The following is a 19,905-nucleotide window of genomic DNA, read 5'->3' as shown; positions in this document are numbered from 1 at the left end:
CAGCTGTTTGTTTTGGTGGTACCACCTTGGAGATTTTTTTCAACTCCATCTCAACTCGATATATAATGTAAGATATCAACTGAAAAAATGGGGTGAATATTCATTTGGGAACTGTACATTTCTCCAAATCTCTCGAAATTAGGATAATAATTGGAAAATATTAATGGCGTTGGAGATCAACTGGAAAACATTTAATTTTACAAAATTTCTCAAAGGTTGGATAGTGACTGGCGAATGAAGTTGGATATCAACTGGAGAACTATCTGGTTTAAGAATAATTAAATAATAATGTTGGATGTCACTTCCGGAACTAAATATATATTTTGCAGCAGAATTTTTTTTCCATGTTTGATGGGTAAACAAAATCCAGCCGTTGCCGTATCTACAAATTATCTAGATAATAAAAAAACCAATGTTACCGCACAAAAAGTGCTCAGTAGTTTCACTGGAGTTTAAATTTTACTACAGTTTAAGCAAACTTAGTTTAAGCTTAGCTTAACCAACTACTGAAAAACCGGACCAAAATGAAAAAAAAGTGTTTGGAGTAATTTAGACAAGCGGAATAGCTTTCCATTGCGTGCACGAAAGCAGCAACTGGTTTAGTTGCGCTTTCCAAATTTGACTTAGCTGTGTATACACTAACGAAATGTATTGACACAAGACCTAGTTTTGCATAAGAAAGATAATTTTCGCCATTTCTTAATAAAAACATCTAAAAATATGTAATATAAAATCAATATAAACTTAAGGTTTATGATCTTACGCAAATTTCCCGAAAATTTGATGTCGAAACATGAATCTTCTTTTAAACGAAAATTAGTTCAGAATAGAACCATATGTATATGTATTATTGCGCAGCCTTGTAACACTATTAAACACATAAAACAACAACAACAGCATTTCAAGTGTACAGCTGGGTATGTAATGTTCGGTTTCACCCGAACTTAGACTTCCTTGTTTCACTAAAAAATAAATAATTTTCGCCAATTCTTTAGAAAAGCATTTACCAATATGTAATCAACTCAATGTGAACTAAAGTTGAAGTTCGTACGCAAATTTCACGAAAATTCGAATTTGAAACTCGAGTCTGCTCAAAGTTTTTTAAATTTGCACCATAAATGTTTAGAATTTTTCCGAGTATGAAGTTTTGTATTTTTTATTAAATTTGAAGTTTTTCCTATTTATTGTTATAAATACATTTGGGAAATGAAATACCATTGCTATAAAGCTCTTTTTTGCAAAGATATAGCTTATTTTATTCGTCCACGACCATTTTAACCGATTTCGTTAATTTTTCTTCAAAGCATGCCTTATAGTAAAGGCGACTTCTCTGCCGAATTTCATTGTGATAGGTTTAACGATTTTTGATTTATGATTAATAATATATGTAAAATTGATTTTATCAGAAGTGGACGGTGCCACGCCCATTTAAAAAAAATTTTCAAATTTTTTTAAGTCTCAATATCAGTCCACACGTCAAATTTCAATATTCTACGTGTATTGTTTACTAAATAATCAGGTTTTTTGTGTGTTTCCAAAATGTTATACATATGAAAAGTAGGCTTGGTTATCATCCGATCCGCTCATTTTCAATACCAATCTATTCTGGGCCCAGATAAGCTCGTTTACGAAATCTGGTGAAGATATCTCCATATTTACTCAAGTTATCGTGTTAACGGTCAGACGGACATGGCTCAATCAAATTTTTTTTCGATACTGATGATTTTGATATATGGAAGTCTATATCTATCTCGATTCCTTTATACCTGTAGAACCAACCGTTATCCAATCAAAGTTATAATACCCTGTGTACAAGTACAGCTGGGATAAAAACAAACAAAAAGTTCTTGTGCCAATACTCTTTTTGTGAGCGTGTGTAACTTAAAAATAAATAAATGAATTTATATGATTTGAAAGAACTAAAATTATCTTAAATAACTAAATTACAAACTATAAGTATTTTAAAAGAATTTGTTAAAAAGAAAATAAATATATAAATGTATCTATAAAAAAAATTAACGCATTTGTAAAAGTGTGGAACGTCTAAGAGCAAGTTTTTTAGATATTTAATGCGCACGCGTACTTGGTCAGTAGTTGTTGCTTGCATAACAAACTAATTTTGGTTTTAACTTACAAAAATTTACAGTAAGAACCACAACCACTTGTTTATTGCCTTTGTTGGTGTCTAATAGAAAATTAATATGAAATACGTACATTTGTATAAATAAATAAATAATTAAAAATTGTATTAGGTCTGCGTCAAAGTTTGTTGTGTTATTATTTTAATTACAGGTAAATAAATAGTTACTAAACGTAGTTTCTTAATTTTTATAAAACACCAGCAACCCTAAAGCATTTTACAAGAAAAAAATTATATTTGAAGAATACAATTTACAATAGGGGTATTCTCTCTGTGTGGAATCCATGGAATAGAAAATTCATAGATGTGACAAGAACGGTGAAATTTAGATTTCAATTTAAAAAACAAAAAATGTCTGTGCGCCGCAGTTTTGTAAAATGCATAATATATACATTTCATATTTAACTTTTGGCGCTACATGCAGTATCAGATGGAAAGCATATTAGTTGTGTAAATGGTGCTTTCTCTAAGTATTGTATATTTGGTCTAGAAAACGTGGAATATTTTCGACGTTTACTACATTTCCTAAACTGAGAGAATTGCCCTTATATTGAATACAATTTTATAGCATATCAGTTTTAGTGTTAAACTCAGCTTGACATTTTTTTAAATTTTATCAAACGCAAGTGTAATATGAATAAAGCTTTATACAAATCCTATGCCTTTTTCTGGTTTATTAAAAAAAAAAAAAAAAAAAAAAAATCAGCAAAACTTTTAGTTCAAAAAATCACCAATTTTCGTTTGTTTCTCAGGCTATGCAATTTTTAAATTCATTTCTCTTTTTTTCGTTAAACACTTATATAACTTATACGACTATTTACGTATGAACTAATTAAAGACTAATTAATAATTTATGTAAAGTTACTTCATTTCAGACTTACCCTCTTCATAATCAATGTACGATCACCAGCTTGATCATCATCATCCGGTGTTGGAGGCAATGGACGATTTGGTGGCCCACCTCCGCTGCTACTGCCATGGCTGATGGGCGTAGTAGTTGTATCTTCAGAAACGGGTCCAAGTCCAGGCCTATATGAAAATTCAGGACTATATAATAAACAAATATACAAAAACAACAGAAGAGCAGGGAACGACGTATTGGATGCGGTATAATATGCGATGATCATAAAAAAGCACGAATGATGGCGCAGCATTAAATTTTAAATTAAATAAAAAATATTAATTTGAAAAATAATGAAGAAGAAATAGAAGAAAATGTAACAAAAATCTTATTAGTTACAATGAAATACATTTTTTTTAGATATCAAATGTTTTTAGATTTATAAAATATGTGTAATCGAGTCCACTAACTAATGTAAGCGATAAAATGGCTAGATTTCGACAGTCTACACTTTTTATACTCAGTTGAGCAGAGCTCACAGAGTATATTAACTTTGATTGCATAACGGTTGGTTGTACAGGTATAAAGGAATCGAGATAGATATAGACTTCCATATATCAAAATCATCAGCATCGAAAAAAAATTCGATTGAGCCATGTCCGTCCGTCTGTCCGTTAACACGATAACTTGAGTAAATTTTGAGGTATCTTGATGAAATTTGGTATGAAGATTCCTGGGCACTCATCTCAGATCCCTATTTAAAATGAACGATATCGGACAATAACCACGCCCACTTTCTCGATATCGAAAATTTCGAAAAATCGAAAAAGTGCGATAATTCATTACCAAATACGCATTAAGCGATGAAACTTGGTAGGTGAGTTGAGCTTATGACGCAGAATAGAAAACTAGTAAAATTTTGGACAATGGGCGTGGCACCGCCCACTTTTAAATGAAGGTAATTTAGAAGATTTGCAAGCTGTAATTTGGCAGTCGTTGAAGATATCATGATGAAATTTGGCAGGAACGTTACTCTTATTACTTTATGTCTGCTTAAAAAAATTAGCAAAATCGGAGAACGACCACGCCCACTTTTTAAAAAAAAAATTTTTTAAATTCAAATTTTAAAAGAAAAGTTAATATCTTTACAGCATATAAGTAAATTATGCCAACATTCAACTCCAGTAATGATATGGTGCAACAAAATACAAAAATAAAAGAAAATTTCAAAATGGGCGTGGCTCCGCCCTTTTTCATTTAATTTGTCTAGGATGCTTTTAATGCCATAAGTCGAACAAAAATTTACCAATCCTTGTGAAATTTGGTAGAGGCTTAGCTCCTAGGACGATAACTGTTTTCTGTGAAAAAGGGCGAAATCGGTTGAAGCCACGCCCAGTTTTTATACACAGTCGGCCGTCTGTCCTTCCGCTCGGCCGTTAACACGATAACTTGAGCAAAAATCGATATATTTTTACTAAACTCAGTTCACGTACTTATCTGAACTCACTTTGTATTGGTGTAAAAAATGGCCGAAATCCGACTATGACCACGCCCACTTTTTCGATATAGAAAATTACGAAAAATGAAAAAAATGCCATAATTATATACCAAATACGAAAAAAGGGATGAAACATGGTAATTGTATTGGTCTATTGACGCAAAATATAACTTTAGAAAAAAACTTGGTAAAATGGGTGTGACACCTACCATATTAAGTAGAAGAAAATGAAAAAGTACGTGGTATTACATATATAAATAAATTAGCGGTACCCGACAGATGATGTTCTGGATCACCCTGGTCCACATTTTGGTAGATATCTCGAAAACGCCTTCACATATACAACTAACGGCCACTCCCTTTTAAAACCCTCATTAATACCTTTAATTTGATACCCATATCGTACAAACACATTCTAGAGTCACCCCTGGTCCACGTTTATGGCGATATCTCGAAAAGGCGTCCACATATAGAACTAAGGCCCACTCCTTTTTAAAATACTCATTAACACCTTTCATTTGATACCCATATCGTACAAACAAATTCTAGAGTCACCCCTGGTCCACCTTTATGTCGATATCTCGAAAAGTCGTCCACCTATAGAACTAAGGCCCACGCCTTTTTAAAATACTCATTAACACCTTTCATTTGATACCCATATCGTATAAACAAATTCTAGAGTCACCCCTGGTCCACCTTTATGTCGATATCTCGAAAAGGCGTCCACCTATAGAACTAAGGCCCACGCCCTTTTAAAATACTCATTAACACCTTTCATTTGATACCCATATCGTACAAACTAATTCTAGAGTCACCCCTGGTCCACCTTTATGTCGACATCTCGAAAAGGCGTCCACCTATAGAACTAAGGCCCACGCCTTTTTAAAATACTCATTAACACATTTCCTTTGATACCCATATCGTACAAACAAATTCTAGAGTCACCCCTGGCCCACCTTTATGGCGATATCTCGAAATGGCGTCCACCCATAGAACTAAGGCCCACTCACTTTTAAAACACTTATTAACACCTTTCTTTTGATACCCATATTGTACAAACGCATTCTAGAGTCAACCCTGCTCCACTTTTATAACGATATTCCGAAAAGGCGTCCACCTATAGAACTAAGACCCACTCCCTTTTAAAATACTCATTAACACCTTTCATGTGATACCCATATAGTACAAACAAATTCTAGAGTCACCCCTGGTCCACCTTTATGGCGATATCTCGAAAAGGCGTCCACATATAGAACTTAGGCCCACTCCCTTTTAAAATTATCATTAACACATTTCATTTGATACTCATTTCGTACAAAAACATTCTAGAGTCACCCCTGGTCCATCTTTATGGCGATATCCCGAAAAGGCGTCCATCTATAGAACTTAGGCCCACGCCCTTTTAAAATACTCATTAATATCTTTCATTTGATACCCATATCGTACAAAATAAATTCTAGAGTCACCCCTGGTCCACCTTTATGGTGATATCTCGAAAAGGCGTCCACCTATAGAACTTAGGCCCACTCCCTTTTAAAATTATCATTAACACATTTCATTTGATACCCATATCGTACAAACAAATTCTAGAGTCAGGCCTGGTCCACCTTTATGGCGATATCCCTAAGCGGCGTCCATCTATAGAACTATGGCCCACTTCCTCTTAAAATACTCTTTAATACCTTCCATTTGATACACATGTCATACAAACACATTCCAGGGTTACCCTAGGTTCTTTTTACAACATGGTGATTTTCCCTTACTTTGTCTCCACAGCTCTCAACTGAGTATGTAATATTCGGGTACACCCGAACTTAGCCTTCCTTACTTGTTTGAAATGAAATGGGAAATTAAATTCAAGGTACCGCGAGTGTCGAGAGAGGCTTCAAAAAAATATAATCTCAAAAGTGCATTAATTTGGAATATAATTGAGATCAACATTTCCAGAACATATTTACATACAACGCTTTTAAGCCAAAAGAAAAATACTGAACTTCGAAGCGAAGAGAACAAAGGCGCTATGGTTTAATTAAATATTTATCTATCTCCCGATGATAACTCGCGCTACGTTCATATGCATAGTGGCCCTGTAGGCATATACTGCCTTTCCGAAGCAGACCGATATTCCCCATACAAATTGTACAAATTGAATTTAGGCATTGTTTTGACGGTTACGCCTCGATTTGAGCTATATAGATCTCTGTTCCAAAGTAAAAAGGACATGCATAATAAAATTTGGGTAATCACAGTTTCGTGTTAATTTACATTGTCATCTGTTAGCTGTAACACGCTTTGCACTCTGTTAATTTTCTTTGTATGATTTTAAAATATACCAATAAAAGGATCCCAACAGCTAGAATTTTTGATACCTGGGTAAAATGTTAACTTTGCCAGCCAACTGTAATTACCCTCAATATGAAAATTAAGCTTTCAAAATGTAAACAATCAGCGAACTGAAACCATTTTTAAGATCGCCAAGTGATCTACTTACAAGAAAAAGTTCTCTAGGCCTTTCTCATTACTACAAAAATAACATATTTCTCTTCTTTTGACTACTTCAGAGTGGTCTTAAAATAGGAAGTCTAACATATAAAATATATCGAGGAATTCGTGCACGTAAGCTGGTATTGTCACCAGCGAAGCGAACCCGTTTGGTGAAGCGAATGCCTTGTCGAACGTATTTAAAAGCAAATAAACTTCTTCAAATAATGTTAAATGCAAATGGAAACTCTAACAACCGATCGCGAGCCAGACCCGATTTCAATAGGGATCACCTTAGCCTGTGGATCCGAAGCTGAAGAAAATTGAAGTTGCTACTGCTCCTGTAATACAACCTACGTCAGAATATAGTATTCCTCTGACTTTCGGTAGCTTTAATTTGATCGAACAGCTTAAGCTGTTGTGGGATTTGAGGGTCTCCTCAGCAGTTATCTATTCTACTCTCCCATTTTCTGATATGCCTGGTAACTTCGCTTCTACGTCCAAAAGCTTTATTATGGTACAACGATGTGTACCTTGACAGCTTACCACGTTGCAGGCGCGGAGTCTCCGTGTGCATATACAGGCGTACTCTTGCACACTGGATTTCTGCAGCTAACATTAACCACGGTCATCATCTCATCTCTTTTGTCCCCATACTGTTTCCGTATGTAGCCTTGTCCTAGTATTTATGCCTTGTTGCTGGTAACATTTAACCACTGTTCTCTCAGACCCTGCCTCCTTGCATCATCTGGTTAAGTCTGCTTTCGTCTTTAGTTTTCCGGCCGCCTTCGTCATCATCTCATCTCTCGAGTGTCTAAATTTGTTCCCGTATGTAGCCTAGTCCTAGCATTTATGCACCTTTGCCTTTGTCGTGGTTTTCATGCATTTTTTTCTTCCTCCTTTTCTTTCTATTGTTGTTGTTGTTGTAGCGATAGGGACGCTTCCCGAAGGCCTTGGGGAGTGTTATCGAGTGGATGGTCCTTTGCCGGATGAAGATCCGGCACGTTCCGGTACCAAGCCCAACCATCTCGGGAACGATTTGTTATGACCACATGCAACCTTCTAGGCCATAACGCCCTCCCACCCCTTAGATCCATGAGTAATTCGGTCTCGCAAAGCTTCGGCTGTTAATGAAACAGGATTCGCCACGGATAGGTGAGGTTGACAATTAGGTTTGGAGAAGCTATGTATTGCGCTGGCAACCTGTAAGAGCTGCGCTACACAAACCCCCTGAATCCGGTAATTTTGTCGCCTCTTACGACAGGCATACCTACCGCGGGTATATTCTAACCCCCTAACCCGCTGAGGGGTTTATAAATTGCTTCTAATGTTTTCTTTCTCTTCGTCGTATTTGCCTTCCTCTTCGTCCTCCGCTTTGCCTTTGACTTCGCCTTCGATTTCTTGTCCCTCTATCGACTTTGTCCTCCTCTTTCTCTTTCTTTTTCATCGTATTTCATCGTATGCTAATAATTCAAACATATGAAATTCACTAAAAATTTTCATTCGCTTCGCCAGTGATAATACCAGCCTTAATGGAAATAAAGGTCATTGCTGATTGCTGTTGATTGTTGTATCAAGTTTGTCCCTGATAAGGAAAATGGTCTTTAATAAGTTTCTTTGGATCAAATTAAATAAAAATTATAATAAACCGCTTAATAGCCCCACACATCGACTAAGCTTATGATCGTGAAGGGGTTGAATTGATGATGGACATGAAATATGTTCTCGAATGAATTAATTTGAACAAAAAGTTTTTATATAGCTCATACAAATTATATATTCATTACTTACAGTGGTTTCGGTGGATCACTTGCCAATAATGTGCCATCATTACGTCCACGTTCATTGGGCTCATCGGGTTCACTATCCGTATCGCTACTATCCAATGGATCCAATGGATTTATTGGCTGCGCATGATGATGATTATTCGCTATCGGCGGTACAGCTGGGGCCGATGATTTCACCTGTGATGATGAAGGTGGCACCGATTGACGATTATTACGTGGTGGCGCCTCTGGTTGGGCCTGTTGTTGCTGTATTTGTTGTGATTGCTGTTGTCCAAAAGCGGTTTGTGGCTGTGGCTGTTGAGAGACGCCCAATTCATTTAGTTGTGCTGCTATCATATCCAAATCCTAGTTTTTTGTTTGATTGTTTGTTTGTATGGTGAATTTGGATATATGGTGGTGTTGGTTGTGGTGGAGGTGAAGATGTGTTGGTTTTTACGAGGTGGTGGTATTGGTGATTTGGTGTTGTGGTAAAATACATTGTGGAGGATTTTCAATACAATTGCGGTTGTTGTGTACAGGTGGTGTTTTTTAAATTTTTTTTCGTTCAACGGTGATAGCAAATCAATATACCAATTCAATTGATAAAATTTTATTTTGTGGTGAAAAAATTGTGAAAAATAGTAAAAGTAGAATTAGAGTGGTTATTAAAAAATACGTCGCTATTCTCAGTAAAGATATCTGGAGATGCAGTAACAAGCAAGCACTTAAAGCTAATAACAGAACAACTCACAAAAACTCGAAAACACTTGACACAGCCTGAAAAGCTTTCATTTGCGATGTTTCTTTAGATAGGGGGCGTTTGAGAGTTTCAGTGAGCTGCTTTTATACGAAAACCAAAAGCTTTGTAACGATTAAAATTTCTATAGAAAAAGTTTAGTATTGAACATATGAGTTGGGAATATAAGCCACATACATATATCGACGAATGCGGCGATGCTCAACTGAGCCGTATCTTTACCTCTGTCTCTACTTTGCCAACCCTGCATCTGGCGCGATTTCTTCTCCTTATAAGTATCCCTTTCTAGTGTCTCATTTCTTACTGACCTAACGCCACCTATCGCGTATCACTGAAGCCTATAACCAAGCATCCATAAAAGAGCATACTGAAGTTTCACAAGCAATGTTCGAAACAAATTTCAAAAATAAATCACACATAGTGTAGAATTTTTTGATTTTTTGTACTGAACAAAATCGACCTCTTTTATTTTCTTCCGTTTCCTCTCATCCCCCTTCTCTATACCTTTAACTTCTCCCTTAAATTTCCACTTCTATTTCTCGTTTTTTACTTATCCCTACTCTTTCCCGTCCTCATTCTATCGTTTTGCTTGCTACCATGATGGTAGCGTGCTCCGCCTACCACACCGAAGATTCACGCCCCGGGCAAAGCTACATACATCAAAAGTTTTAGAAACAAGTTTTTTCAATTAGAAGAAAATTTTTCTAAGCGTGGACGCCACTCGGCGGTGTTGGACAGAGAAAACTCATCTGCCTGGCAGATGCCGTTCGGAGTCGGCGTAAAACAAGTAGGTCGCATCCAGCCAATTAGTAGGAACAATTAAGAGCACGGCGCAAATTGGAAGAGAAGCTCGGCCTTACATCTCTTCGGAGGTTATCGCGCCTTACATTTATTTAATTTATTCTACCTTTCTCTTCCTCTGCCTCATTTTCGCTTAGCCTCACTCTCTTCCTCTAGATTCATCTTCCACTCTTTAACGCTTTTGTTTTTCAATATTAACTCTGCTTCTTATTTTTCGTTTCGCTTAACCCAATCTCTTTCAGCGTAAAACTCTTCTTCCCTTTTTTGTCTTTTATCCCTTCATTCCTCCCTAATTTCTTTTCACTCCGTCTTCACCACCCCCTTCTCTCTTTCTGTCTTTCCTCCATTTCCCTGTGCATCCGATTCTCTCCATACCTTGCTACGGTAAAGTGAAATTACTACCAAATGAAAGTTGCAATAAAAATGAAATAATTTCCAACATAAAGTAATAAAATAAACGCAAATAAAGAACTTAAATAAGTCCCAATATATGGGAGTTATTCCATTCAAATCACATTTCGAAATAGTACTAAACAAAAGCCACGAAACTTGTTAAATCGTAATTTTAGGAAAAAATGAAATTAGTCCTAACAAAAACTAATTACTGCCAACCATACAAAAAATATGAAATAATTTCCAACACAAAATAGCGAAATATTATTTCATAATGAAACAATACCCATTTTGTATGACAAATAGGAAATTATTTCACTTATTTTTTGGGACTTATTTCACTTGGCAGTTATTTCACGGCACCCCTCGCTATATTTTTTTGCCAATTTTCCGTTTTTCTCTTCCCCTCCCACTCAACTCCTCATATAAAGGATCACTACACCAAACATTAGACATTTTTTTTGATTTTTGTGAAAGGGGCATGGCATCCGTAATTTCCCAAATTTGCATACTGCTTTATCTTTAGAATAGATATCCAATTCTTTTTTAATACTGGTCTTATATTTTATAGTGTCCCCTTCCCTTTTCACATTTCCCTCCACCTCTACGAACTTTAGTACCTTGGCGACAAATTATACAGAAGGCTTGGAGAGAAAATCGTTAAAAACAACAACAGAGAAAATCTGCATGGAGAAAGGTAGAAAGTCCTGAATGGTTTACTGGTCGTGTAAAACACACACAAATTGGGGTGTAATGCTGAAACACGTGACGTGATATCATAAGATCGTTACCACTACTACAGTACGTACTAGTTTATGAAGCCATATGCGGCAGTTACTCACGAACGTACGTACCAAAAACGTGTCAGCTGACACGACCTATCTTATGAGTGTGCAATGTAAACGAAAACTCACCGACGTGCAACGCCCGTACGTACGTAGCCCGGAACGTAGAAATCAAAACAATTTTGATTTTTTCCGTAAGAACGTGTCAGCTGATCTCTCTCTCACTAGACAGAGTTGCCTAGTAAACTTTTGTGCGCTAATTTTTGACCGTTTGCAGTTTTATGCAAAAACACCTAATTAAAGTTTGAAAAATTGTGAAAATAATTCGAAATAATTATGTAAAAGTGCAGATTATAAATATGTAATATATTTATATTTATTTAATATTAATTCCAGCCTTTTACAACATCAAAAATTAAATTGGAAAAAGTTGATGTTTCCATAAGCATGCAAGCAAAATGGTCAATGGCAACAGTGCTAATCTGTAAACAAAACACACACAAATATGTTATGTACATGTACACAGACGCACACATTGATTCCTACGTGCTTGAGGGTTCGGTCAAACGTGCTTCGTACGACAAACGTCCGTACGTACGGCACACGTCGGTGGGTAATTGCCGCTTTAGTCTCGTATGCAGTCATGTATTAAGAATATTAAAATGCTAAATAAAAATAATATTGATCGTGCCCAAGTGACTTACTAACCGTGATTCCTAACCAGTTAGATCGGGACTTTAACACACATGAAATACAACCATTCGGCAATAAGATTCAGAAGCCAGATTTTTAGAACTCGAGGCAGTGATATATTTAGAATGCTTTTCAGTGTGGTTGCGACATAGGATTACTACACGTCCTCACTGAATTTTAAGGAAAAAGACTGGAGAGTAGACAAATCGTTAAGTGTAAATCAGAAACTCTCAAATTACCATAATATAATTTGACACGTTGGAAGCATATTTTGTTTTCAGTCTATTTTTAATTCAACAAAGCTAGCATAATAAGCATAGAATGAAAAAAATTGTAGTAAATAAAACGATTAGAAACATTGTAAAGGGGAGTGTAGCATTTGAATTTATGCTTTGATTTTATAAAAAATTATGTTTACTAATGCTGGAGGTAACCACTCTAATAATCTACAAATACCAAGCCTTTATTGTCGCCCTTCTGCCAAAAGCAAGAGGACAAAAAAAAAAACCAGAATAATTTGCAAACCATATTAATGAAAAGTTAAGGGAAACAAATTTCTAAACGTTATTTTTAGAAACTAATTTGTCCCTTCTGCGGTTCCAGCGTAAGGGCGACAATAATATTGAAAATGTTAAATTTTTTCGTGCTGTGTTAAAACAAGAATTACAGGCAAGAAAACAGGGTTATCGCTGTATATTTAAGTTACTTTTGTGGCACCTCCGTTGGTAATTTTATGTATGTAGATGAATATGCGATGGTTACAATTAAATCCTGAGTCTTAAAAAACTTTATAAAATATATTATGTCATATACTAATGGCCGAGCCACAATCAATTTTTTTATATAGATGCGTTCAACGTAATCTTGTGCATTGCAGTAACATCGCTACAATCACTAGGTATGCAAACGATACATCGATGTTTTCCCCATTAATATCGATGTTAACAGCGATGTTTTGCTAGACGATACATCGTCGATACATCGGATAAAAAAATCGAGAAACATCGACATCGTCCATTCCTAAATATTTATAGAAAAAAAACGCGCTTTTGCATTACCTATGATATTGGGACAGAGACAATGCAGAATAAATCATTTGCAAGTGTTACAATACGTCCTTTGGATAAGTTTAGATTCCACAGTGGAACCCTGGGAAGTTTTGAACTGACATACATCTGCATATATATGAGAAAATCTTACAGGTATTTTCGCAGAGTGGAACATTTCTATAGACAAAGTTTCGGCAATCATTACAGATAATGACCACACAGTGATGAAAGTCAATCGTGAAATGTTTGGAGTAAAAAATATTATTCCTTGCTCTCACACGATTAATTTAGTCGTTACTAAATCTATTGACGAGTCAAGGGACTGGGCCGATTTGATAAATAAAGTTCGAGAAATTGTAAAGTTCATAAAAAAGAGTGTTATTCCAAGCGACGAAATAAGAAAACGACAAAAGGAAATGGGGTTAAAAGAAGGTAAAATCAAAAAATTGATACTCGATGTTCGCGCACTTTGGAACTCTTTCTTTTACATGTTACAGCGGTTCATTGAATTGTTTGAAAATATTAAACCGAAGAATACAATAATTTCGAATTTCAAAGAGGAAATTAAAAAGAATTTTCTAAAAAGATTTGCTGTTTTGGAATATTCTGCAATTCTTGCGATTTCAACTGCTCTAGATCCTGGATCAAGTTTATGCATTTCAAAAATGTCTTGCCAAAGCGAAAGTAATTAACTATTTAAATAAAGATGTGCGCGAGTACAGCGAACCTGTAGCTGATTGTGAAATATCTGTTGGATCTGATAATGATGACTCCGAATTTGACATCTGGAAGTATCATAAACAATTGATTCCCAAGAACATGAAAGACGACTCACCTTCTGTTTCGAAAAATGTTGGTGAAACTGAAGTTCATATGTTCCTTTTGTCTCGTGTTACACCAACAAAATTGAAATTTGGGAGGATATGAAATCCGTGTTCCCAAAACATGCGAAAGATTGCAAGGGCATACCTCCCCATCGTCGCCACATCTCTGCCAAGTGAACGGCTGTTCTCAGAGGCTGCCGAAACCGTCACTCAGGATAGGAATAGGCTTTGGGGAAGTAGATTGTCAAAGCTCATTTTCCTAAACTCGAACTCAAAACTTTTTATGTAATTAAACAAGTAACGTTTGTACCTGTGCATCAAAATCATATTGATGAGTGCAATTAATGTTAAAGTTCCTTGAAGGAAATTCCTAAAAAGTACATATGTACCTATATAAAAACGTTCCTATTTTATTAAGAATGTGTGTGTTGTTTTTAAACCCATTGGCTTGTAAGTATTGATAAATTTACATCGATATTTGCGTTACACTAATGGGCTTTTCCATTCAAATCCTATTTCTTGTAACGCGAGCTAGTATGGAAAAGCCCGTACTTTCAAAGTTAAAAAAAAACTCCTGGCAATACATTATATCCGTTGTTTGATTTAAAATGAAAACATCGGAAAAACATCGATGTTTAGACCGATGTTTTTTAACATCGATGTTTTTTGTGAGACTATCGATGTTGAAAAACATCGATGTTTGTTTTTGGCGATGTTGCATCCCTAACAATCACGCAAGATGCTATGTTTTTTTATTTAAACGGTTTTTTTTAGCTTGACTTGACAGGGTGGACGGCCGGCCGGCACGAATTTTGTAATTGAAATTTAAGTAACTTCCCGATAAGCTACGAGCTTAAAACTAGTTTAGAACCCGGTGACAATGAAACAATATGAAAAAAATCGCCGCTAGGTGCCGCAAGGATCGAGAAATTCAAAAAAGTCGTAAAAATCGGACATCATAGGTCGCCCAAATATGGACCAAATCTTGTGGTCCGATTTGGTCCATATTTGGGACACATAATGCATGTATGAATAGAAAGCGACCTATGATGTCCGATTTGGCTCATATTTGGAACAAATATTACATACAGTCCGGTATAAATGACATCAAAATATCTTGGAGTTGGAGGAGGGACAAGCATACTTGGCGCAGAGTCGAGTAAGGTCTTTGGAAGGACTATGTATTGAGGAATTAGATTGTAACAAATTGTCAGGAAAGTCCTTGCAGTAATGAGTCACTAAATGAACTAAATGGATTGAGAAATAATAGGCAATTAAATAAAGACAAAAAACTTGAAAATAAAATAATTTTAAAAAAATGTTTAAGCTAAACGGTTTTATTGAAAACAATACTTACATGAAGTAATAATAATACTAAAAACTAGAAAGTAAGTAGGTAGGTCCAACGCTTTTATTTGTCTGATCAACGGCCTAGATTGATGAGGAGTGTGATGACTAGTACCTAGGACCTACCTAATTATTTCCTAGTTTTTAGTATTATTATTATCCAACTTCCCAGAGATGATACGAGGAAGATAATTAAGTCTGAGAAGCGCTTCAAAATAGAGCTGGGGAACAGATGTACGTGGGACACCTCCAGGATTGAAGCGCTCCACCAGGAACATACTATAATATGGTACACCGATGGCTCGAAAACACCGGAGGGCATAGGAGCGGGGATCTTCGGCCTCCGAATCAAAATATCGCTATCACTCGGAAAATATCCCAGCATCTTCCAAGCCGAAGTTGTCGCCATAAGCAGAGGTAAATTTACAGCGGGGATATACCAACGAGAACGACAGTCAAGCTGCACTCAATGCATTATCTTCAGTTGAGATTAAATCATCAACAGTCCTTGGGTGCGTAGAGAGGTTTAACAGTCTAGGAGTTAATAACACCATCCGTCTAGCATGGGTACCTGGACACAGAGGAGTAGATGGTAACGAGCGAGCGGACGAGCTTGCCAGGTTGGCAACGGCCGGAAAGCCAATAGGACCTGAGCCTATGGTCCCAATAGGGTCACATACAATAAGGGAGGAATTTAGACAAAAGGAGGCGTGCCTCAGAGAAAAACACTGGCGCGAAAGTCCAGGACTTCGGCAGGCAAAAGCACTAATAGGAGGGTACAACTCAAAGCGATATAAAGCTATGATTAACCTCCCAAAAAGTAGCCTTAGGATTTTAACAGGTATACTCACAGGTCACTGTAGGCTAAAGAGCCATATGCATAAATTGGGCATATCGGCTAGTAGCCTCTGTCGATTCTGTGATGTCGAAGATGAGTCTGCAGAACACATCCTGAAGGAATGCGATGCACTCGCGAGACGAAGACTTAGGATCCTAGGATTATCCAAATTAGAAAATAGTCACATACACTCTCTGAAGAGAGAACCATTCGGGATTTTCTCAGAGAACTCGGCTTGGATGAAGTGTTGTAAAGAGAATGAGGGCACAATAGACCAATAGGTCGCAGTGCTTAACATCACAACATCTATCTATCTATCTACCTAATTATTTTCTAGCTTTCAGTATTATTATTACTTCATGTAAGTATTGTTTTCAATAAAACCGTTTAACTTAAAATTTTTGTTTTAATTATTTTATTTCATGTCAGATGGCGGCAGTGTCGGTTGATCTGCCGTTCTCCATAAAAATACGTGCAATTTACTAATCATGCATAAGATCGCGTTAAACGCCTCAGTATGAAAAACTGCTTATGTGACGGGGCTTTAGCATATACTTAATGGTATGTGCTACAAGTGGTGTGAGTGTGTGTGAGTGTTGATATTTTGTGTAGGAATTAAAACAAAAATTGGGAAACATACCTCAGGTCTCCTTGGTGGCAACTGTTTGGTGTTTCATGATGAATGACGTTTATGAAATGCGTGTTTTCGTTGTGTTCATACATAGATATAGTTTATTTTTATCATGTCAAGTGTATATGGGTATCCAATATTGCAGTTATTAAAAGTTGAAGGGACATCGTTGATTATAAATATGAAGAGGACGGACAGGCAACATTTAATGTGGTGATATCAAATGATATGTTTGTTGTTTGATTGATTGGTTATATGATGTTTCCGTATCCAAAAGCCAAAAACAAACAAATATTAAACGGGAGGACAACGAAAAACATGAAAATAAACATTTAATAATAAATATAAAAACAAAACAATGGAAATATTATTATAACTTATGTAATACATTTTTAGGTAATATACTATTTACAGGGCATAAAATTGTATCAACATTTAATATAAGCTTTTCGATATCTAAACATAACAGCAACAACTATATAACTAACATATATAAATATCGTCGATGTTTTTAGCCAAACCGCCTATCGATCAAATGCAATACTGCCTACAACTTAAATATGGTATATCAGAAGCATAATAAAGAGCATATGAGTCTAATATTTATTTCATATTCAGAAACAGAGTTCCTACAAAAATGTTTTGTATTCCTTTGCGGTTTCTTTAGACAAGGAAGTATAGCTGAAAAACATGGAATATTTCCTTCCATGCTGCAAACGGATAAAATGATCATATTATAGCACAATATAATCTTTTGCGCATTCTTAGTGGACGGCTGCCGTGGTCTTCCTTTCCAAAGGCTAGAATAATCAGACTAATTAGCCTGCATTGTTCCTGCTCAAGACCCTTCAGAGGCCAGTAGTAGTGTGTGCTAAATAATGGGCGAAAGGCTCTTCAATCGGCTATGTGTTGAGTTGTAGGAAGATTACTTCGCAATGCGGTATATATGACGAGGGACCCGTTAAATTGACAGCGAACGCAAATGACGCTTCAAAAATTATATGTGCTAATGCCATCCAAAATTAGGATATACATACATAACTGGGCATCTGACATCGGATAGACCGTCAAAGCGGATATAACTGATATGGTCTTGCATAAGGTATACGGTCTCGATTCGGACTAGGTCTAATATAGCAAGAGTTAACTGGCGGACGCTAATAGATTTCCGGCGATTGTCTGGGTTTCTGTTCGTACTGAGGCTACAGCTAGGCTAGGAGTGACACTCGATGGTCGTGGTTCTCGATAGTGGTTCTTGGTTTGGCCTTACAAACTTCTGGCAACACTATGGACATATTCAACATCTGTGAGAAAGCAGTAGCTGATCCGGACTTCGGCTTATAACCTTTTGTTTTAATGATTTTAAGAATCATTATCTAAGTGTACTTCTTGTTTGCAATCAATGGTTAACCGCTCATGTACAGTTTGAATGCCAACAGCTTTAGAGCGGTATTGGACAATTGCACTATAAGTGGTTTTGCAAAAGAATCGACGATATATATATATTAATACTAAGAACATTTTGACAAACACACATACCGATGGTTTGAAATTATTTTGTGAATTGCGCTGCTGTTGTTGTGGCGTTTGGGCAGCGGGTTCTGAGCTTTTAGGTGTCGGTGGCAATGGGCGATTGGCATGTGGTGGATTTGCGATTGGTGGATCTGGTACCACAATGACGCGAGTCGGCAAAGCCGGACGTGATGGCGGTCCTGGTTCTTCAATTTGTTGCCTTTGGTCACGCTTTATAAAATTAAAATAAAAAGTTAACACTTTAAATGGAAACATATTTTGTTTTAACCAATCTAGTTACCGATTGTGGCTTCTGGTTGCGATTAGCTTGCGGCTGTTGAGCTTGTACTTGTGCCTGTGCTTGTGCTGCAGCCGCTGCAATTTGTTGTTGTTGTTCGGCAGCAATACGACCTTCCTGAATTTGTTGAAAGTTGCGACGTAATGTATCGCCACCTGGTGCTTGTATAATAGAGCTTGGCTCGCCAGCAATTTGTGGCTCATCATCATCATTATCCGAACCAGAATAATGAAAGTCATCACGATCTTTCTCTTGCTTTCGTTTCTTGCAACGATCGATATGATCTTTCAACTGTATTCGCACCTGACGATCTGTGGGTTGATCTTTGATGAATGCGTGCTTTAACAGTTGTTCTGTGTAAGGCCGCTGATGGTAGTCTTTCACTGTGTAAAATGGATTGCAAATAAAATTAAAAAGATATATTGCAAGTGCGTTAGACTGGGTCAGTGCTCAAAAATAAAAAAAGTTGCACAAGGTCGCCCCTAAATTTGAAAATTTGAGTCCCGGAAATTTATTTATTCTTTTTTCCCCTTCGACACACTGGAAATTGTTATTCTGTTTTGTAATTTGGTCAGTTGGTTTCAAATTTTTAGAATTTTGAGCATTACTATCTATTGCGAAACGAACGCTTCTTTCGCCTCAGAGGCAAATCGCTCATTACTTTAGTCTGAAGGAGCCCTTTTTTCTTTGTGCTATGCAGTCGTTTTCAGATAGTCGCTATATTATAGTTTGGTAAATCGAGAAGCATACTCATAGCTCATAAGGACATACGTTTAAAAAAATGAGGTTCGGTTGCTTTTGCAAGGATCAAAGCTTATTTTTTTTTTTTTGCTTCACCCTCTCAAAATAAACTTTAAATTTAGTGGTGGTCCTTTGGAACTTTTTTCCTCGACCCAGTCTGAAATACCTATTATATTTTATTCTTATATGATCTATTTTTATTTTTACCAAGAACTGTATCAATAAAACCATGAAATTTCTTCGACCATTTTTTGGATTTTAGACGTGGCGGTGAATTGCGTGGTATTAAAAACAGTGCACGCATTGGATGCAGATCACACAGAGGCGGCTGAGATTCGGCCATTTCCAGTGCGGTTATACCTAGCGACCATAAATCCGATCGATTATCATATGTTGCTTCGGGATTTTCATCACAGGCAATCACTTCTGGTGCCATCCAATATGGTGTGCCTGCATGCAAAAAAAAAAAATAACCAAATTAAAAATTTTCTCGCACTTATAAAATATTTT

The 19,905-nt window shown here is 36.4% G+C and overlaps 1 protein-coding gene across 8 annotated transcripts in view; it reads right to left on the bottom strand.

The window, feature by feature from the left end:
• msn (serine/threonine-protein kinase msn) overlaps positions 1–19,905 on the bottom strand; it is a 161,349-nt gene that overhangs the window by 60,816 nt on the left and 80,628 nt on the right. For 5 of the 8 annotated variants that reach the window (XM_067790384.1, XM_067790390.1, XM_067790391.1 and 2 more), the window contains 6 exons: positions 19,603–19,845; positions 18,658–19,037; positions 18,384–18,587; positions 16,854–16,874; positions 8,752–9,092; positions 3,022–3,169 (listed from right to left, as the gene is read on the bottom strand). In XM_067790384.1, the coding sequence (XP_067646485.1) occupies positions 3,022–3,169; positions 8,752–9,092; positions 16,854–16,874; positions 18,384–18,587; positions 18,658–19,037; positions 19,603–19,845 (1,337 nt within the window). The remainder of the gene's footprint in view (positions 1–3,021; positions 3,170–8,751; positions 9,093–16,853; positions 16,875–18,383; positions 18,588–18,657; positions 19,038–19,602; positions 19,846–19,905) is intronic. The other 3 variants (XM_067790387.1, XM_067790386.1, XM_067790389.1) reach the window with 3 other exon arrangements.

This window comes from Eurosta solidaginis, chromosome 5 (assembly GCF_040869045.1).
Source record: "Eurosta solidaginis isolate ZX-2024a chromosome 5, ASM4086904v1, whole genome shotgun sequence".
In the NCBI taxonomy this organism is placed as follows: Eukaryota; Metazoa; Arthropoda; class Insecta; order Diptera; family Tephritidae; genus Eurosta; species Eurosta solidaginis.
Note: the sequence above shows the minus strand (reverse complement) of the source record. Positions and strands in the feature narration are given on the sequence as shown.